This window comes from Pan troglodytes, chromosome 9 (genome assembly GCF_028858775.2).
Source record: "Pan troglodytes isolate AG18354 chromosome 9, NHGRI_mPanTro3-v2.0_pri, whole genome shotgun sequence".
In the NCBI taxonomy this organism is placed as follows: domain Eukaryota; kingdom Metazoa; phylum Chordata; class Mammalia; order Primates; family Hominidae; genus Pan; species Pan troglodytes.
The window spans coordinates 32,114,568-32,137,139 of record NC_072407.2 but is presented as its reverse complement, the minus strand read 5'-3'; the positions used below and the strand labels follow the sequence as shown (position 1 = coordinate 32,137,139).

The window sequence follows — 22,572 nt, the reverse complement described above, 5'->3', positions numbered from 1 at the left end:
CTAATTTGAACAGTATGCCTTTCTTATAACACTTATTTTTTCAAATAGTATGACTATTATGGTTATGTGCATACAAACTATCCTACCTATTGGATTATAAACCCTGATATTTAAATCCATCCTCACACATATCACCTTACGGAAGGCTGCCAAGAAGGTGTGTTGGTTTTTGTTGGTTTTTTGAGACCAGGTCTCACTCTGTCACCCAGGCTGGAGTGCAGTGGTGTGATCACGGCTTACTGCAGCCTTGACCTCCAGGGCTCGTGTGATCCTCCAACCTCAGCCTCTCGAATAACTGGGACTGCAAGTGTACACCACCACATACAGCATTATTTTTTTTGTTTTGTAGAGATGGGGGTCTCACCACCTTGCCCAGGCTAATCGCGAACTCCTGAGCTCAAGCGATCCTCCAATTACAGCCTCTCAAAGGGCTGGGATTATATGCGTGAGCCACCATGCCAAGCCTGGTATGATCTTTAAATGAAAGCCCTCTTCTCTTTTCCCCATGAATTGTGTACCCTAGCTTTTTCTCCATCAATTACAGATTTAGGTGATCAAATTGTATTCAGTGTCTTCTTAATACTGGTATTCCACAAAATAAGCCTTTAATTATAAGATAAATCTTCTGGGCATAGTTTATCCCCTCCACACTTATTCACTCACTATTTTAGCAATCCCCAGATCCCCCAACACAATGCAAAATACATAAAAAAATTAATACATGTTTATTGAATTCAACTTTTTAAAGTTCTTTTATAGCATATTTAAAAACTAATTATAAGGGGCTGAGCGCAGTGACTCACACCTGTAATCCCAGCACTTTGGGAAGCACAGACGGACAGACCACTTGAGGTCAGGAGTTCAAGATTAGCCTGGCCAACACGGTGAAATCCCATCTCTACTAAAAATATAAAAATCAGCCAGGCGTAGAGCTGCACACCTGTAGTCCCAGCTACTCGGGAGACTAAGGAGGGAGAATCTCTTGAACCTGGGAGGAGGAGGTTGCAGTGAGCCAAGATCGTGCCACTGCACTCCAGCCTAGGCAAGAGAGCAAGACTCCGTCTCAAAAGAAAAAAAAAAAAAAAAAAAAGTAATTTTATATGATTTGAAGATTTTTTCCCAAGTTTTATATTTAAGAAAAAGTACAAACACCAATGTCAAAGTATGAGTGTGTTTTTCTTCTGCAATGTCACAAAATCACTATATAAAATGTTAAGAAAATTGGGGGAAATCTAAACAATTTCAAATATTCAAGATAACCACTTATTCATAGACATGTTGACCTAGTCTACTGAGTTGCTGTGTAAGTGAATAGCATCTAAAAGATTCCTCAAGTGTTTGACAGAGGAATACCTTTGTAAGCTAACCTTGAGAATATGTTATTAGAACATGTTTCTTTCTCCATCATGTCCTATGAGGACTTTCTCCATTATGTCCTATGAGGACAAGTTGAGAAATCCAGCAACAAAAGGCCCATGTAAACAAAAAAGTTAGAAATTAAAAAAATAAAAAATAAAAGGATCCCCCAGTCTGAGTCATTAGAATAAATTAACCTAACAAAGAGTAAAACCATCGAAGGCTAATTTATACAGTATAGTGAATTTAATGTATTTGTACTCTCCTAAAACACCATTAGTACCACTTTAGATTAGACTAAAAAATTTAGTTGATGGTCAGAATATCCCAAATCACCTAAGACTAATTAAATAATAAAGTCTTAAGTACTAAATCTGAATGATCATAAAATTCATTTTATAGAATTTAGTTTCCCTACTCACACTTTTACAGCAAATCCCATATCCCTGAATTCAACAAAGGGAAAAAGAGTGATTGCATAGTTTCCGCTCACTTTTCAACTTTTACGCAAAACATTGCAAAATAAAACCACAGCGAAAGATTCATATTAAATGTCCATTGTAAAAAATTTAAGTTTCTATCACTAGCATTGAAATTATTTTGAGGAAAAACTATAGAAACTACAACATGTCCAATTTTTAAGAAGCTTGAAAATAAATGTATATAACATACATACATAATGTTGATTTTCAGCAAATAACACATTTACAAAACTGTACTCCCTGAATGTCTTTCTCATACAAACTCTATTTTCAATTTCTAGCATTATATTGATTAAAGCTAAATTATTATTTATATGATTATTTTAAACATTCTTATAGAATATGAATGTAGTATATAGTACCTAACAGCAACATGCATTAATCTAGAGATTATACTGTTATTTCTGGTTAATTTTTTTTCTATCCTTAATTTATTTTTTACCCAACCTATAAAACACCATTAATACATAAATAGGGAAACAAAGTTTCTATCTTGGCTAAAACGGTTGCCATATGAAAATGCCCACAGAGCATTCAATGGAAATTTACATGCAAGAAAATCCTTCCTTCTTTTCTATTAGGCATTATAATTCATAAAATAGCTATGAAAAGATACAAGTAAGAAATCACATTCAGACTCAAGTGGGTGTTGCCTGACACTTAATTTACCAGTCTCTGAATGGTGGTAAGTCAACTAATAGGTTGAATATTAGTCCAAGGCAATGTAGCTATAAACACATGAAAAGAAACAGCAAATTTCAAATAATGTACCAAAGATGAATAATGTCATGGTTACTAAGCTGGCAAACTTTTAACTGTCGGGGTGATTTCTTTGGTATACTTTCATGTAAATAAAAGTTTACATAAAATTTTTACACAGAAAAATTTATATAATTTTATATAGATTAATAGTTATAACAGTATTAATTGGTTCTATGTGGTAATGCTTATTCTACATAAAATAGCAATAAAATGCTTCTTTCAAATAAATTAAAGTCACTTTACAGATACAAGTTTCTAAATGAAATAAAATAATGTGTATACAGTGGATCAGCAAGTGGGTGTTTTGGAACTTAAATATGATTAACAATAGCAAGGAAAAAGTTAAGAATAAATATTAAGAAAATAGCCCAAGTATTGAAAGTATCATAAACAATTTACCTTTCACTCCAGCTTCATGGCGCCAGAAAACAATCTTTTTCTTCAAGTCCTAGGTCCTCAATAGATACTGGATCTGTGGGCACCTTGATCTCAGACTTCCCTTCTCCAGAATTGTGAGAAATAAATGTCCATTTTTTTTTAAGCAACCTAGTCGTTCTAGCAGCCTGAACTCACACAGTATTTAATAAATGTCAGCTTTGTCCTATGCTTTTTACCTCTTAAATCTCCCTCAAATCTGCCCATTCTTCTCCAATGTCTCAACTATTACCACTCATTATCTTTTGTCTGGACAAAAGCCTCATAAGTAATCTGGACCAATCCATCCTCCACAGTGTAGAAAGAATTATCTTTTTAAAAAGCAGACTTAATCATCTCTCACCTCCACCTGCCTCTCCAGCCTCATCTTGCACCATCTCCCTCTTTGCATTTTCAGCACACTCACTCAGTGGCTTGCTTACAATCTTTCATTCTTACCAAGCTCCCTCCCAGCACAGAACTTTTGTACATGTTCCCTTTCCTCTTTGAAATGTTCTTTACCCTCCTCTTAACCTATTTAATTGTCTAGATTCTTTGTCCTTATGATTACTTCCCACTCAAGAAAATCTTACCACTTTAAATCCTCCTGTTCGGAGATCTAAGAGCACTATATACTCTCTTTCATGGCAGTGGAAATTTCATATTCACTTGAATAATTACTTGATAAATGCCCATTTCAACCACTAAATTGTAAGCTCCTTAAGGGCTAAGACCATGTCTAATTTTGTTCTATATTGCATATCCAGTACTAAGTGCATTGCACCTGATATACAGTAGAAACTTAATAGACATCTTCTGAATAAATGAGAGAATGGTCTAATTTTCACACTAAAACTCAGATATAACACCTCACTGCCATTTTTTAATTTCTCCCTATCCTTGCCTCTCTTCACCCAATCATTGCCACATCTATCTCCTCAATGTCTCTCTCTGTAGGACCTTTCTTTTCATTCCTCCATTCAATAATTATTTCAACAAATATTTATGGGGTATCTTCTACATATCAAATGCTCTTAGCACTGAGGATACAGTGGTAAAAGTCATACAAAAATCCCACCTTTCAAGCTAGTGTGCCATGGAGGAAGGCGGTAGAGAAGGGAGTTGGGGGAGGAAGTGGCAGACAGTTAAGAAGAAAAAGAGAATGGTATATATAGCATATCACTGTTAAGTGCTAAGGAAAAAACAAACAAACAAGCAAGGAAGGAGGATACCAAACATTTGAAGATGGTAGTTGAAATTTCAGACAGGGTGGCCAGGGAAGGCATCCCTGAAAAGGTAACATCTGAGTAACAACCAGAGTGAGAGAGTCAGCCATGTGTATATCTGTGGGATGTGTACTCTAGGTTTTCTGATTTAATGTGCTACCTACTTTCACCAAGAAAATCCCACCAATTTGCTTAGATTAAATGTACTGGAAAATTTCGTCAAGAAGATTCAATTGCTGGAGTGAGCATACTAAGATATAAGCACTAGCTGAAAAGAAATAAAGGCACCCAAAAATACATAGCCATGTGTGGATTTGGAGAAATAAGGAATTAAGTCACTTAGAATTCCACTGATGCGTAGAATACGGAAACAAAAAATATTCAAAATTACTACCTTAAGTCGATCAAGAACAGTTTAATTAAGATGCATATACTATAAGGTAAGTTTACATTTCAGAAAAATAAGATTTTAGAAGATTTTTTATCCAAAAAAGAACTTAACAAAACAGTTACAGCAATTTAAGTTGTACCTGGAATACGCAATCATCATAACTCAAAATCAAATTTGTTAAAAATTGGTTTATAGTTACCTTATTTAACCAATAAATTATTCTAATTCCCTTTATTACAGAAGTACAGTGAAAGGTGTGAGACCTGTAACATTGTGGTTTTGATTTTTTTCCATATGTAATCATAAAATCAAATGTGTAAAATCAGCTAGCTTGGTTCCAAAATTCAGAATAGAATACTCTGAAATAAAAAAAATGAAACAAAATTTCAGAGTTTTGGATGGATACTCGTTTATCCAATTGCATAGGACTCAGATATAATATCATCAGCACAATCAAACCAGAATAGTGTCAATCTATACACAGATTTCACAGGAAATGGAGAATTTGACCCTACACAACTTACTCCTGGCTTTCAGAAGGCATACTTACCTTAAACAAAACTGACATATCCCTGATATAAATTGCTCAAAGAAATTTTAATACCTACTCTGAAGAAATCTTGAAATAAAAGTATTTATTTTATATGCTATCAATCATGCCTTTAAACTCCTCAGGGGAAAGCTTAATAACTTTAGAAAAATCTGGATGGTTTCTATTACTAACATGATATTACAAAAATAAGTACAAAAACAAGAAAACATTATACAACATTCCTCTCTCACAGTTATCTCAATTTTCTGAAAAATCTGTCTGTATTTAACTTCTAAAACAGGCCCTAGCAAGAGAAATTACTTACAATTTCATTCATAAAAGTAGTTCACTATTTCGGCAATTTTAAATTGGAGAAAAATCAAGTTTTTCTACTAAAAAATGTTGGTTTCATATGTATTGCTCAAAGAAGAAACTGTCTTGGCGATGATATTCTATACCGGTAGAAAAATTAAAGTATTCATATAACCATTATATAGGTCATTTAAAATAAGGAGGTATAAAACTGAGGTCAATTTTAATTCTTTCATATTTCTGCTACAAAGTTAAGAGTAATATTAAAGCCATAGAGAAGAGACTAATGGTACCTCGGTGCTAGAGAAAGCAGGGAAAACGTACAGAGAGGACAGAAATTCATGGAGTTTTTGCTTTCCTTTTTAGTATTAACACTCCGTTTCTTCAAGTCATCCTCTTACAGTTTTTTATTTCCCTCAACACCACAGTTTCTCTCCACCCTCATTTCTAAGCCTCAGTCACTTAATGGCTCTAGTTGGCTTATCCCATATCTTTCTTTGAGCAATTTATCTTCTGATACTGTCATTATAAATATAAGGTTTCCTTGCACGAGTGAGAGATCAATCTGAGATCAAGCTCTGAAAAATTCAGTGAGCTAGCCAATTAGATGTGTCTGCACTCCTCTGCAGAGGGTTATGAAGACAAGAACAGCATAACGTGCTCCAAATGACTGAGCTTGGGCATAGTCACAAGTGCTCAGGGGGCTAGTGATCTATTCTCTAGTAACGTTAGGCCAAATAGCTGTCCTAAGGGATTAAGGGGCCTGATAACAAGCTCTGAAGATCTTCTAGGGTGTCCTCTAGAACGTAAGAACACTTAGGTTTGAGGGAAAAAAGCACACTGTATAACCTGATTATTAGCTAGAAGCATTCAAGTCCAAAAAATGTCATTTATTACTATATGGTTCCAGTAAAACATATGCATTAGAGACATTTCCTGTCCTTCTTTCCATATCTGACATGATACTTTGCACAAAACACTACTGAAATTAGTATTAATGAAAAGCACAGTCAATAATATATAAAAGTGCTTCATAAACAGTAAAATCTTATACAACTCTATGTTGTTATTATTAATAATCTTCTTCCCAGTGTATACTCGCCTCAAGTGGGAAATTCTCCATCTTTATGAATATATTAAATATCCACAGTTTACTTCTTTTGCTTGCCAGAAAGAAAAATATATGTAACAAAAGAAAGATTTCAGTTTTATCTTGAAATTTAATTATATAGAAACCTATTACAGATGACACAGGCCAAATAGGACAAAGATAAAAAATATATGCCTAAATTAGCATGTAATTTGATAAAATGACATCTCAAACACTGAAGAACAAAGGAAATAGTTTATACAGACCAACAGAGAGAAAATAAGTAGCTATAAAAAATGCACATACTTTCTAAAGCAATATTCACCAAGAAAAATAAAATATTTAAATGCATATTACCTCCTGGTAAATGATATTTGTTTCACCCAAAGGGAACAACTACTAGCAACTGACCACAAAGGAAAAAAGAGAGTTTACAGAACATTATAAGATGAGTCACCATAAGGCCTTGCAACTTGGTTTACTGTAAAATAACATTTTACGTATGCTACTTACACCTCAGCTCAGTAGTTTGTTACATGAGGAGAAGGCAGTGGAAGAAGAGTAAAATAAAATGTTATGAGAATCACAAGGTCAAGGTACACTTCTACCACTCTTCATAAAACAACATGCAACTTAGGGGAACAATGGGAAAAGACAGAGCCACTAAGCCTAGACTCTTGCAGTAACTATGATTAGACTATTGATCAGGGACTAATGCTGACCTAGAGAGTAACAAGTACTGAGGATGACTCGTGTGTATGTGCTTTAGGAACAGAAAAACCTCACTCGTTTCTCCCTTTTCTTTCTATGAGCTTCTCATATACAATGAACCTGTTTTCTGCCTGGGTCATGTCTATTTCCTGAACCAGAAGAATGGCTCTTAAGCAAATTTAAAATTTGGATTCAGTACATACGTCTGATTTTTAAACATAAGAGTGTAACATTTTTATCAACTATGAAACCATAATTTTTTGGTTAATTTTAAAAACTAATTTCTAATTACCTTGGAAGCTTGATTTTTTTTATCTTCTTATATTTTAGTAGCAAAGAATTAGTTTGGGACCATGAGAAAGACCAACTAGAAAAAAGATAATTTAAAGCCACTGGATAGGAAAAATAATTGAATAAGTTGTTGGTCTTAATTATTTGATGTCCTAGTAATAATTTGCTTCACAATTCAAATAAAGAGAATTATATAGTGATAAAAATGCATTAATTCAGTGGTAGAAAAACAAGCATATTTTCATGAATGCCAAATTTTAAAAAAAAGTTATACATTCAATATACACTGTAATTATTAGATTTGAATATGAAAACCTAATTATACAGTTACTTATATGTATACATAAATGTATATATACACACCTATATACATATATATATAAAAACAATATTTTAAATGGTAACCCGTCATTATGGAAAAAATAAGCATGAAAAAATATGTTATTTTCATTTTAGTTATAAATAATGTTTACTTCTAAAACTCTAAAAAACTGTTAAAGAGATTAAGTAACACTTTAGGCATAACTACCTCATTTACCTAAAAGACTATATATATATATACACACACACACACACACACACACACACACACACATATATACACACATCTATATACTAGGATTTGAAGAGATAACCAAGAAAACTCATTTCTGCATTAGTTTTTCACATTTTATAACATGATATGAACAAAGCATTTTATAAAAAATATAATCCATAAACATTCTCATTTAAAAAAAATGTTAAACTTACCTGTAGGATTCATATTCCCACACTCCTCACACCAAGACTCTGTAAGAGGAATTTCTAAACTTGATACTTTGAGTAAGATGGAGTTAATACACATTAGAGTTTTAATAAACTATAACTTTTATTAACTAAAAATATTATATACAAATTATTTATTAAATGATCAAATATAAGAATTCAACATTTAATTGTTGTCTAGTAGTTCTGCATTTACTTTGACTCCCTAAAGATTTTAAATACCTTAACAACAGCATGCAAAATATTCATCACATTGCCAGGCAGTGCGAGTTACCTATAAATGCTACATTTACCCCAAATAACAGATAAACATGCCACTCTTAAAATATCGCATATAATAAACATAAAGCTAATCATAAAATCCAATACTAATGAGACTTTTAAACACATATCAAAGATATGCTTTAAAAGTTTTCATAGAAAAAATCTTCAATATAGAACCTTCAACAGTAAAATAAAGCAACAATATTCATTTTGCTTAAGATATCATAAAACAATTGTCTATTTCTAAAAACCATAAATATGAAAAATAAATTGTTTTCTTCAAAAAGATAATTTGCTTCTAAAATGTGTATTATAATATTAATAACATGTTGTCATTCTCAAGTTCTGTTATAAACCATTAATAGCTATGTTGGAAAGTTCAGGTTAAGAATATTTTGAAACCCTTTTAAGATGTATTAGAAGTGTCAAAATTTCTTCTTTCTAAATCTATTACACAAATGAAGCAACAAATTTTTGTATAGCACAGGGCCCAAAGACAGCACTCTCCTCAGGTCCCAGTGCATAAATTAAAAAGCCAATTAAGTTAAATCAACTGATAACACTAATAAATCATCAGTTCAACTACAGTTAAATATTTATTGCCCTCCCACTAAGAGTCAAGCACTATACTGGTGCTGGGGAACCAAAGAAGAAAAAGACATTGTCTTTATTCTTAATAAGTTTCCAATCAATAACAATGAAGAAATAATTATAATACAATGTAATACACTCCATAATTTTAAAAAGGACAAGGTTCAATATAGTTAGGTAGAATGAATAAGATTATTTAAAAGCACAACAGGGTAACAGTCAACAATAATTTATTGTACATTTTAAAATAACTAAAATAATATAATTGGAATGTTCAGAGCACAAAGAAATGATAAATGCTTGAGATGATAGATGACCCATTTACCCTGACGTGACTGTCACACATTGAATGCCTGTGTTGAGACATCTCATGTGCCCTATAAATACATACACCTGCTATGTACTCATTAAAATTTAAAAAAAGAAAAAAGGAGAAAAAAAGGACAAGGTTCTGAAGCAGTCAAGAGAAGAAAGAGTGAATAACTTTGCAGAGAAACTTTAAGAAGGATAAGGTGACAAACCCAGATACTGAAATATGAACAAGATGTTCTCAGACCAACAAGTCACAGGGAAAAGGGCAAGTATAAGGGCACAGAAGCATCAAATACTACAAAGTGTATGGAAAACTGCATCGTGATTGATACAAAATTCAAGAAGAGGGAAACAGAAGTTGAAGAAATAGGCAGAGACTAAATCTACATTCCATGACATCAGGAACATACCCCATGGAAATTTGCAAATACTAAAATCAGGATTTTTTTTTTGTTTTTTTTTAATTCACATACCACCCCTTACCCCCAGAGAGCCAGGTGTTAAACCTTTACCAGAACAGCACTGGCAGTGTCACATTTCAGAAGATATTTTAATACAAAGGCCACTTAATGTGCTACATTTTTTAGAACATTCTCCAAACAAAGGAAGAATGCAATGTAAAATAAAATTTGCTTCAAAGAAACCTGTATTTTAAAAAATAACAGAGGGAAAACACAACATCAACAGTCCATCTTATATGAAATGTTAAGTTTTTTCTTAAGAAGAAAAAAAAAAAAAGGCCGGGCACAGTGGCTCACACCTGTAATCCCAGCACTTTGGGAGGCTGAGGCGGGCAGATCACGAGGTCAGGAGATGGAGACCATCCTGGCTAACACGGTGAAACCCTGTCTCTACTAAAAATACAAAAAAATTAGCCGGATGTGGTGGCAGGCGCCTGTAGTTCCAGCTACTCAGGAGGCTGAGGCAGGAGAATGGTGTGAACTCAAGAGGCAGAGCTTGCAGTGAGCCAAGATCGCCCCACTGCACTCCAGCCTGGGCGACAGAGTGAGACTCCGTCTCAAAAAAAATTTAAAAAGATATCTCCCTCTAGGTGCTATGCCATTGGTCCTATCCCTTAGAAAAGTTTCTCTTTAACAATTTGGAGTCAAACAAAATAAACTCCCGTCATCAGCCTCCAATATTTAAAGAGAGCAAACATACAGTTTTAGTATTTTTCTCTTTGATGTCTACTCTCCATTAAAGATTGCAAAGATTTTTAAATAAAACAAGTAAAATACTGCTACTGATCTTAAGAAAATTCCATTGTACAGAGCATAATGCATTTAATAAAGAAAATTATCAAAGCTAGTACCATAACTATAGAAAATCTAATAATTATAAAAATACTAAACATTATAACTTAAAATAGGTAAAAACTTACTTTGAAATATTTATAAACTGAACCTAGCAAATTTAAACTATTTGTCATCATAATCTATTGTGCTTCCGTTTAGGTGCCAGCTTATTTTCTCAGCCTTTGTATCTGTTTTTTCAGATCAGTTACTTGATCAGACCTGGCCTGCCATACTGACGCTGAAATTATATAAAAGTCTTGAGCCAGAGAAGCTACCTCAGTACCCAAGGGACATTCCTCTTATTGGTGCCTCACATCTGTCTTCTAGTTTACTTTGACTTTTATTCATTCACTTAAAACATCATTACAAAACTACCATCTGGCAGGCCTTGTGCTAAGCACTAGAGATATAATGGTAAGCAAGACAAATATGTCCATGGCTTCATGGAGGGCAATCTACTAAGAGAGGTGTATATTGAACAAATAATCTCATCATAATTATAATTATGACTTATTAAGTTGCTATGAAGAAAAGTACATGATATGTAATTGGGATACCTGTCTTCTGTGGAGGCTCATGAAAAGTTCCCATAAAAAGGTAAAACCTGACTCCAGGCCTGAAGGATGAAGATGAGGAGAGTTCCAGAAAGAGGAAACAGTACTTTTTCAGTTCCAGACAGGTTGGTTCCACCTTTGCTCTCCCCTTGCATTTTTCTCCTGAATTTCTTTTTTAATCTAGCTAACAACTTTGACTCTTTCTATTCCCATAGTAACAGCTAATGTTTATTGGGCTCAACTACTTGGAAGATATAATTCTAAACAATTTATGTATATTAACTCATCTAATCCTTACAGTAACCAGGAGTGAGACAGGTTCTCTTTCCTTATTTTACAGATAAGGAATCTGAGGCACAACCATGGAAAGTTAATTGACCAAACTGCACAGCTACTTGTACTAGTGGGGTACTTGTACCCTTATAATAACACTCAAAGAAGCCCCAAGGCACCAAGCTAAATTAGTACTACTGGGGCAAGAGTATCAGGTTTCCTATACTCTCCAAACTGCTACCATCTTAAACTAAGCAGAATTTAGTTATTTAGAAAATAACCAAACTTTTTTTTCTCCAGTTTTCAGAAATCAAGAATAAAAAGTTAATCTATTAGCCCAGACTAAAATATCTCCAGGAGAAAAAAAAAAGTTCTTAGGATAATACATTTTCACAAAAAGTTATTCACCTAGAATATGAAATGATGCAAACTAAGCAGGGAGAAATAATTACAATTTCTTTAATTTCTCCTTAACAATTAAAATTTTAAATACCTTCCAAGAGAAAGAGGATATTTTTCTCATAATTAAAACTAGTAAATATTTTAAGTGTATTTGAAAAACAAATCTGTAGTAAACTACATAGGTAGTAAACTAGCTATGATGCTAAAGAAATTCCCAAAATCACTATTTTCTTTAGGTGAGCACCTTTCAAGTATTAAAGAAAAAAGAACTATAAAATGCCTTGCACCTCACTTTAAATACATTCAGATATTTTTTAAAGTTCCTGTTACATCAAAAGTTTCATCTGGAGAATGGAGTGAACCTGCGAGGTGGAGCTTGTAGTAAGCCGAGATTGTGCCACTGTACTCCAGCCTGGACGACAGAGCGAAACTCCATCTCAAAAAAAAACAAAAAAACAAAAAAAAGTTTCATCTGTAAATTCATCATTGAAGGTGATGCAGAAAAAGGTAATAGTAAGTAAGTAAGTGACTGATGCAAGTGAGTGTATGACTCATACTCATAGTTTGAAAAGGAAAATGATTTTGGGGAAAAGGCTCAGGAAGAAGAGAAGCAAATAATGGATTATGGACGAAATGAAGACCTTTCCTGTCCAAGGACTGTCACCAGTTCTTTATTACTTGAAGATTAAGGGAATAGTGAATAAAGCTGTCTGCCAGACAGCAGAAAAGGTAAGAAATAACATTGTCTCTAAGTGTACCTCACAAGAAAGTTTTTAGAAATAACATTGAAAAAATTAAACTTCTTATAAAAAGTTACTGGAAAACCCAACTCAAATCAGAAAAAGGAAAATGCCAAAATAAACCAACATTACATTTGTAGGTACTTGAACAGAATGAAACAGCAGTGTAGGTCAAGTTGTAGAATTATCTAATTTTATTCCACTTGGTTTTAGAAAAAAGTTGGATACAATACTGATTTGCTAGAAGATGTAGTGCAATTTGTTTTTGTTTGTTTTTCTACTCCATGGCTTAGTGCAACATAAGCATTTGGCTTTGTTACTAGGGTTTAACAAACTAATACAATGTGCTTCGGTTTTTAGTTTCAGAAGTCAAGTTCAAGCCACTGAATTTGGTTCCAATTTTTACTAACTGCCCCATCCTTTCATATATATATACACATACACACACACACACACACACACACACATACATATATAGGTGTATATATGTATGTATATATACACACACTAACATATATCACATATATTTCAATATACATTTTTTAAAACTCACACTTATGTATGGATTTTAATTGTTATCCCTACATTATGGATCTTTTTTAAAGCACCAAGAGAATTTCATTTTGATGAAGTCACTCACATTCAACAAGAAGTTTTATCCAATTTAATATTTTAATTTACATTTTCATGTATATTTGGAGTCCCACTACATGACAGCATTGAGCTAAATACTTTATACACGTAAATTCATTTAAGAATACTGGGTTTATCTGGGTGCAGCAGCTCACACCCGTAGGACCAGCTACTCAGGAAGCTGAGACAGGAAGGATCACCTGAGCCCAGGAGTTCCAGACTACAGTGAGTTATGATCACATCACCATACTTCAGCCTCAACAACAGAGACAGACTCTCTCTAGAACAATTAAAATTAAAAAAAAATTTTTTTTAAAGAATGCTGGATTTATTTTGTGTGTAAACTTGCCTGTGTATACTGCCTGAGGAGAAGGTAAATAATATTTTTATGAAGAACCCACATTGTATCACTGATGGCTTTTGTATGAGCAACATCTAGCCATTGTAGTACACCTTATACATGTAGCTTAAATTTAGTTCATGAAAACTGCCTGATCCAACATGAAAAAGTTTCAGAAAAAAGAAAAGCTGGGTGTGTGCACACATGCACATGTTTCCTAGACAAGAGCTTAGAACCTAGGCAGTCCAGTTCCAGAATCTTTGCTCTTAACCACTAAGCAGTATGTTGGAAAAAGAAGAAAGATATAAAAATAACTGATTTAGATAAAAACAGTAGCTTCTAGAATAAGGGATCACATTTCTGAAGTCAGTACACTAAGAAATATAAGCATTAAATTATCTTTAAAAATTGAAGACAATCTACAATACTTTTTTCTCTTGTGAATGAATATACATATCAGAAAGTTTCTAGCTTTTTCGTTTTGAATATTATATCAACCAACATTTTTTACATTGCTTTAAAGAGATCATACCTACCTTACAGTATTTATGGCAGGATTAAAGAAGGTCTTAGATTATGACTTTAAATAATAATCTAAGACCTTATTTAATTTAATCTAAATTAAATATCTAGATTATGATATAAGGTCATAATGGAAGATCTTATGTAATCCTTTAATCCTCTCTTTCTATAAAGAGAGAGACTTATGTTAAGGAATTGGCTTAGGAGATTGTGGTGCACTGGTAAATCCAAAATAGGTAGGGTTGTGTGTGTGTGTGTGTGTGTATGTGTGTGTGTCTGTGTATACATGCATATATGTATGTGTATATATATACACACATATATATGTGTATGGGTATACACACACACACACGATTTATCCTTGAACAACACAGGTTTGAACTGCGAAAGTCCACTTATTTGTGGATTTTCTTCAGCCTCTGCCACCCTTGCAACAGCAAGATCAACCCCTCCTCCTCTTCCTCAGTCTACTTAACAAGAAGACAAGGATGAAGACTTTTATGATGACCTACTTCCACTTAATAAATAGTAAATATATTTTATCTTCCTTATGATTCTCTTAATATTTTTGCTCTAGCTTACTTTATTGTAAGAATACAGTATATAATACACATAACATATGAAATATGTGTTTATGGAAGGGTGTGTTGGCTCACACCTGTAATCCCAGCACTTTGGGAGGCCAAGGTGGGTGGATCACCTGAGGTCAGGAGTTCGAGACCAGCCTGACCAACATGGAGAAACCCCATCTCTACTAAAAATACAAAATTAGCCGGGCGTGGTGGTACATGCCTGTAATCCCAGCTACTCGGGAGGCTGAGGCAGGAGAATCAATTGAACCCGGGAAGCAGAGGTTGCGGTGGGCCAAGATCATGCCATTGCACTCCAGCCTGGGCAACAAGAGCAAAACTCCGTCTCAAAAAAAAAAAGAAAAAGAGAAAGAAAAAGAAAAAAAGAAATATGTGTTTATGTTTTCAGCAAGGTTTCTGGTCAATAGTAGGTTATTAGTAATTTTTTGGAGAATCAAAAGTTATACATGGATTTTCAACTCTGTAGGGGCCAACACCCCAAATTCCCACATTGTTCAAGGGTCAACTGTCTGTTGGTTTTGATTCTCTGGGGAACTCTAATACATCAGGGTAGTTGAAAACCAAGGCTTAGAAAACAGGAAAAGGAATTCAGATTCATATCTTTGTCTCCAGCCATTCCTGAAAGGATTATGAAATAAAATTCTCAAGAAGCTCTACTGGATTCAGTTTTCATACCCTAACCACTCAGCCAGTGTAATGTTCTTTTTAAGACTGTAATTTGACAAAACCAATCAACTCTGAGAAACAGTTTGTCACAGCCTCAAAAAGTTAAGCCTAGAGGAATTCCACTCCTAGATATATATACCCAAGAGAACTGAAAACATATGTCCATACCAAAACTTGTACAAGGCCGGGCATGGTGGCTCAAGCCTGTAATCCCAACACTTTCGGAGGCCAAGGCAGGAGGATCACCTGAGGTCAGGAGTTCATGACCAGCCTGGCCAACATGGTGAAACCCCATCTCTACTAAAAATACAAAAATTAGCCGGCCACGGTAGTGTTCACCTATAGTCTCAGCTACTTGGGAGGCTCAGGCAAGAGAATCGCTTGAACCCAGGAGGCGGGGGTTGCAGTGAGCCGAGATCACACCACTGCACTCCAGCTTGGGTGACAGAGCAAGACTCTGTTTCAAAAAAAAGAAAAGAAAACTTGTACACGAATGTTCGTAGTAGCATTATTCACAATAGCCACAAAGCAGAAACAATATAAATGCTCATCATTTGGTTAACGGATAAACAAAATGTGGCATATCCATACAATGCAATGATTCAGCAATAAAAAAGAACCAAGTACAGATACATGCAACACCATGGAAGAACCCTGAAAACATGCTGAGTAAAAGAAGGCAGATAAAAAATGCCACATATCTATGAATCCATTTAAATGAAATGTCTGGAATAAGCAAATTCATAGAGACAAAAAAATAGCTTAGTGGTTGTCAGGGGCTGGGGGAAGGATGTCAATGGCGAGTGAATACTAATGGGAATGGGGTTTCATACTGGGGTGACAAACACATTCCTCAGTTAAACAGTGGTCATAAGCTTATCAATACAAATTCTCCTCAACTTACAAGGGGGTTATGTCCTGACAAACCCTTCATTAGTTGAAAACACCATGTGTCAAAAATGCATTAAAGTACTTAACCTACCGAACATCATACCTTAGTCTAACCTACCTTAAACATGCTCAGAACACTTACGTTACCCTACAGTTAGGCAAAATCAGCTAACACAGAGCCTATTTTATAATAAAGTTATTGACTATCTCATGTAACTTATATGAATATTGTCCTGAAAGTTAAAAAAAGCATGGTTGTATGGCACTGAAAAGTACAATTTCTACTGAATGTGTATCACTTTCGCATCAACCATCAAAAGTTGGGATTCATCTGTATACTAAAGGCCACTGAATTGTATACCTTAAAATAATGAATATTACAATAAGTGAATTTTATCTCAACAAAGACTTGCTAAAAAATAAAAATTCAACTCACCTGTCCTTTTTGTGGTGACAAACAATGAACAACTTCATCCACCATTACTGGAATATGTAATTTAGCCATAGTTTCAAAATCTCTATCTTGAGATCTGTGTAACTCCTGGGCTTGAGTTTGATCTGTTTGCTCCCGGGCTTCATATTCTCTATATTTTTCTGCTGTAGTATGTATTCTTTTTGGCCAGACACCTAAATTAGGTTTGCCAGATTCCAACCAACATGAAAGGCATTCTTTATACATTCTACAAAAATATGGGTACCGAAGCATTTTGTAGGTAAACAAATCTAGAAAAAAAAATTAAAATATGATTGTTGGATTTTTTTAAAAGAATGTTCTAATATTTGGGGAAAATCAAATTAATATGCAATATTTAGCACATCAAAAAAAAGTTAAGACTCATGATCCTAACATCTTAAACAAGTAAAGGTGACAAATCCTTCTTATATATACAAAGCAAGGAACCTAAGAGGACCCAGAGACATAATTTAAACATAATTTAAATACAATTTTTAATTTAGCCTAATACATTCTAATATCATTAACATTTTAACCATTAGGGATATGAAAATTATTAGGTCAACATTTTTATGAAATATACTTTTTTGAATTTTAACTAAGGCTAAAAAGTAGATTCAATGAATTAAAACTGTTTATTTGAAAAGTAATCAGGATGACTGAACGGATTAAAAGTATTACATTTTAGATTCAGATGGTCTTCTATTTCAAGCTCTTGTATTTGTTTTTCTCACAATGCTAAATTCTCATCTTCAGAGACTGTCCCTGGGAAAAGACTACACATGCACATCCAAAAAATAAAAAAGATAATCAGTCTATCAGTCCGATTCTCTGATGAGATCATCTCCCTGTACCCTGTATCAGTGGAGTGTATATCAGTTTAAACTATGACTATAAACACTCAACTGAGCACACTTCGGTATTTCACGTCTACCTTTAATTATCTGTCCCCGGCACCCAAAAAACAAATAATTGATATATTCCTTGGATTTACCATACGTGCTCCATTTTCTTCAGCAATCCATAACTCTTTAAAATGCAGAAGAAAAAAAGGATTTATGTACATATATTAACAGGAGACCTTTTGAAAACACCATGCATTTTATACCCAGCTGGTTTCAAGCAAAGTTTTTGATACTACCACAGTAAACACCGTTTGATACTACCCAGTTAACACTATTCTTTCCTTACAGGTTATTAGTTATTTAAGAATATGACCCACACCTTCGTATACACAAAATAAGATGCACATCAGTGCTTAATAAATGTTTTCTGAAGAAAATGAACGAATGGATTAATTCCAGACTCCACAGAATTAGCATTGTTATCAATCCTCACTTTGGGAAATTTCCCCTGCATGACTGACCCCACCAAAAACCATGTTCTCAAAATACTACAAGAAGCATAAATCCCACTTAAATATGTCTGTCTTTCCTTTTGCAATAAAAAAAATTAAAAACGTTGAAAAGCTGATCACACGTAATAAAACACAAAGAAATACAAATATGATGTAACATCAACAAGATGTTACCTTGAGGATAATATGTTAACTTCACCAAAGCTATAATCTGCAGAAATGTGTGGCAAATGTGACACTGAAAAAATGTGGGGGGGGGTGGGAAATGAGTGATCTAAGTAGATTTTTGGTTGCTTGGCAGCAATGAAATAGCCAAATTATTAATTATGCCTAAGGTTTCTGGAAAGCGTACAAAAGTAAGCTCAACTACCCTCTGACTTAGTGTTTCTAACAGTTTACAAAATAATATCTAACATTTATTTAGCACTTACTAAGCACCACTTACTATTATAACCACACTACATGCACTACCTCATTCAATCCTTACCACGACTCTTGAAATATTATTCCCATTTTATAGACAGGGAAAACAGAGAAGTAATTTGCCAAAGGCCACATAGCTAGAGAGCCGTAAAGCTAAAATTCTAACAGTCTACCCCCAGAGCCTGAACTCAATCTCCATGCTATAAACATAGCCCACTGGAACTATTTAATCCACTTATGTAATTTAATAGTACTTCAATTAAATAGACTATATATTTGTAATATCTCATAGATTCATTTTATTAAGGAACCGACATCCAATGGCTTGGCTCTGTTCCACTTAAAAATAACAGTATGCTGCGGGGTTCCCAGTAATGAACGTACAATGTATACGCCTAAAAAGTGAACTCTGAAACAACCTACCCTATATGTCCAGATTTTGATAACTAAAAAGAAAAGTAGTATCATCAATTCTAACATAGGAATAAGAACTATACAGGAAAACGCAGAGTAGCGGGGGAAAAACAAACAAAAAACGCTATCGCTTGCATTTAATTTTTTTCTATTGCATTCAGTTTCTATGTGTTTATTCAACTATGGTCAAGGCACAAAGCCTGTATTATGAACTAATTGCCTGCCAACTTGAGTCAACCTGGAGAAAGGGTGACAAATAGTTCATTTGCCTCTTGTTTCCTGCAATACCTCCCTAAAGAAAAGGAAGCTGGGGGTGTGGCATGCTCTAAAGAAAATTATATTCTTCTCTTTTGGAGCCCAGTTTCCTACCAGACAACTTGGAGCTCTCCTGCAGTCTGCTAGTGGCCAGCTACCCTAAATGATTTAAGATTAAGTTCCCTCTGGTCATAAGGAAGCAGGGAGTCAGGAAAACTGCCTCTGTGATCTCCTAGTTAAGTCATTTAACTTTTCTCTACAAGCAAAGTTCACTTTTGGCTGTTGAGAGCATAAAATTGGCCAGATTACTCTTTTAATTGTAAAAACACACAGGTGAGTGATGCCCATGAAGGATACTCCCTCAAGGGCTCTAACAATTATAATCATTGCAGTCAATTTTGTCTGGCAGGGAAATCCTGTTTGAAAATGTAATTTTTAAGGACAAAAACGCGACGTGGCGGCTGGCACACGAACGCTGAGAAAGTGAAAGAGGTTCTAAGGAAAGAGAAAAATACACCCTTTTGCCTAAGAATTACGCTCTGACGAGGAAAAACTATTCGGAAACTTCCAAACCCAGGTTGAAGGCGTGTTGAAGAGAGGGAGAGGATCAGGGGCGTATTTTTCTTTTGCTCCGGACGAATCCAGCGACCCCTGTGGAGTACCCCCAAAGGTTTGGTGGCTTCCAAAACGAGTTCCCGGGACTCGGTCCCCTTCTCCTCACCTGAAGCACGAAGACTTCTCAGCTGGCCTCTAAGTCGGGCCAGCGACTACCACTACGGTCCAGGAGAACCTGAATGCGCCGTGCGTCTAGGTCCTGCCCCTGGGGGAAACTTGTAAGGACGGACAGATTGGGTCCACGTCCGCCCAAGCAACTGAGGACCGTCTGCCTTTGGTTCCGCTGTTTCCAGCCTCAGCTGCCAAAGGGTCCTGTTGGCGCTGGGGTTTCCAAACGACTTTCCTGGGGGAAATAAATAAGACCTCACTATTGCCATGTTTAAATTCACTTTTACTTTTTCCATTTTTATTTTTTGGTCTGAAACAACTTTAAATCTAACTTTTCATTTATCCTTATCTCTACTCTTTGGTTTACAATGAAAGTATATTAAACTTGTGTTCTGATAACACAGCAGTTATACTCCAATTTTTAACTAAAAGTGGGAATTTCTGTCTCATTAGCTCTATGTTTAGAAACTACAAGGAGCAAGGTGGCACAGTAGTGGGATTGATTGTAATGTCAAAATCTCTCTGCTTTAACCAAATGTACAATTCCTTTAAAATATGGACCTCATCATCTGAACACTGTTAAATGGCAAGTGTAACACTGAATTTGAAATCTAAAGTACTTGGATTAGGTGTGAAAACATCTGTGGCACTGATAAACCTTATACAATGTGGGTGTCAAAAAAGACAAACTTTAAAACACTTCTATTCTTCACCAATGATCCATGCAATTTTACAAGCAACTGGCAAAATATGCATATTTTCAGACTGGATTAAGATATTCTCTTAATGTCACTTAATCCAGAAAGTATTTCAGAGACAAATGACTCAATTCTGAATTGCCTTGCCTGTATAGTTCAAGACAAAATTTTGTGTTAGGAATTTTCTGAAAACTTCAGTTTTCTCTCAGAAAAATGAAAATATTACCTACGTCTCATGGGCTGTTTTGAGAATTAACTGAGAGACCATATGTAAAGAGACTAATAAAATACCTGGGAAGTCAAAACGTAAAGTACTATACAATGAGTTCTTACTGGAAATAAAGACATCTCGATTTTATTACCAAGACCAGCAGCACACAAATAACCATTTCATTAGCTAAGATACACGTAATACAGCCAAAAATAAGTAGTAGCTTTATTGATCCTCTGTCTAGTGATCAGAAACAATAATATAACATGCATCACATACAGTACACAATACTCCCGATTTTCCTCAACAGGAAATAAATGTCAATAATACAGAGGTTTCCATATATTGTTGCATTTATAATACTCTGCATGGGTATGAGTCATCCTATTTATAAAGTGATATTGAATCCACAAAATATAAGCTCCAAGAGGGAAGAGTTTGATTCCATTGCATACTATTGTGTCTAAAATCTAAATAATTGCTAAATGGATACAATAACAGTAATATATAGAACAATGAAATTCAGATACTGTTATTAAAAACACCCTGCCAAATAAAGTTATTTTAGCAAACGTATTTCCGATTTGTTCCAGGTATTTTCTCTCTTTTTAAAGTGTCTATGCTGAAATAATATCTATAACCTGGGACTTAAAAAAATCACTTCACCTAATAACAAACCAAGCCAAAATCTTTAAATTTATTTTGTTATGCCATCATTAGACAGAGAATGTAAAAAGTAACCAAACAGAAAATAGTTTCACGGTCAGTACTAATGGGAGTAGGCCTGGAAGTCCTGAGAAATGAAGCCTGAGGCCTCAACCCAAAAGATCTCCAATTAATTCAGGTGAAGAGACCCCACATTTTGGCCCATATTAATGTGTCTGGAAGAAACAGGTCCCTACAACTTCTTGGAGGCCTCACTACTCAGAGAAAAGAAAATAAACACCCAGAACCCATTAATCCACACCCAAACTCCACCTCTACCCCTAGCAGAGGGCATAGGCCAACCCCTGCCCGCAGCAGTCTCACTCACACCCTTAACTCTGGGACCGGGCCCTGCACCCGCCGGTCTACAGGAGGCCTGGTGATCTCAAGTGGCTGCCTCCCACCAGCAGCTCCGGCCTAGCCCCGCCCACTTTGGCCACCGCCTCCGGAAACGGCCGCGCGCGTTGCCACGGTGACGAGCAAGCAAAGAGCTTCCCCTGCGCAGCCAGGCTGAGCTTCTTGGCGCCAAGCTGCCGCGAGCCGTGACAGCGTCCGACGTGATGACATCACGCGAGCGGCAGCCAATGAAACGAAGCGCTGAGGAAAGTGGCTTGGGTTTGAATATTGTGGTTGAGTCTGAAGCGCCGGGAGGCGGACATTAAAGTGAAGTGGTTGCGGTAACCTGGCCTGGGCCTGAAGTGAGTGAGAGGCACATGAAGGTAAAACTGGACTCTGGGACGCTCCTTTTGGTGACTTGTATTATTGGGAACGGAGGGTCCTGCCGCTTCAGGTCTAGAAGACCAGGTGGGCTTCTTGACAAACACGGAAGCGTTGAGGGGTGGGGGATCAGGGTACCTGGGGAGAAAGTGAAAGGAAAAAGGGATTCGAGAACCTGCTAAGAGCACAGCTCTGCTTGACCGTAATCCT

The 22,572-nt window shown here is 35.3% G+C and overlaps 2 protein-coding genes across 10 annotated transcripts in view; one reads left to right on the top strand and one right to left on the bottom strand.

Moving 5' to 3' along the window:
• METTL15 (methyltransferase like 15) overlaps positions 1-22,189 on the bottom strand; it is a 222,282-nt gene extending 200,093 nt beyond the window's left edge. Inside the window, exons 1-4 of one of the 5 annotated variants that reach the window (XM_063783953.1) lie at positions 21,976-22,062; positions 20,030-20,266; positions 16,842-17,128; positions 4,831-4,990 (exon numbers count right to left, since the gene is read on the bottom strand). In XM_063783953.1, the coding sequence (XP_063640023.1) occupies positions 4,831-4,935 (105 nt within the window). In that variant the 5' untranslated portion in view covers positions 4,936-4,990; positions 16,842-17,128; positions 20,030-20,266; positions 21,976-22,062. Of the gene's footprint in view, positions 1-4,830; positions 4,991-6,577; positions 6,639-8,317; positions 8,357-16,841; positions 17,129-20,029; positions 20,267-21,973 lie in introns of those variants that run through there. The other 4 variants (XM_003312973.7, XM_063783955.1, XM_063783954.1 and 1 more) reach the window with 4 other exon arrangements.
• Positions 22,075-22,572, top strand: part of KIF18A (kinesin family member 18A) — an 87,832-nt gene continuing 87,334 nt past the window's right edge. The window contains exon 1 of one of the 5 annotated variants that reach the window (XM_001138250.5): positions 22,075-22,364. The gene's annotated coding sequence lies outside the window, so the exon portion shown is untranslated. Of the gene's footprint in view, positions 22,450-22,572 lie in introns of all 5 variants that reach the window. The other 4 variants (XM_016920599.4, XM_009460131.4, XM_063783952.1 and 1 more) reach the window with 4 other exon arrangements.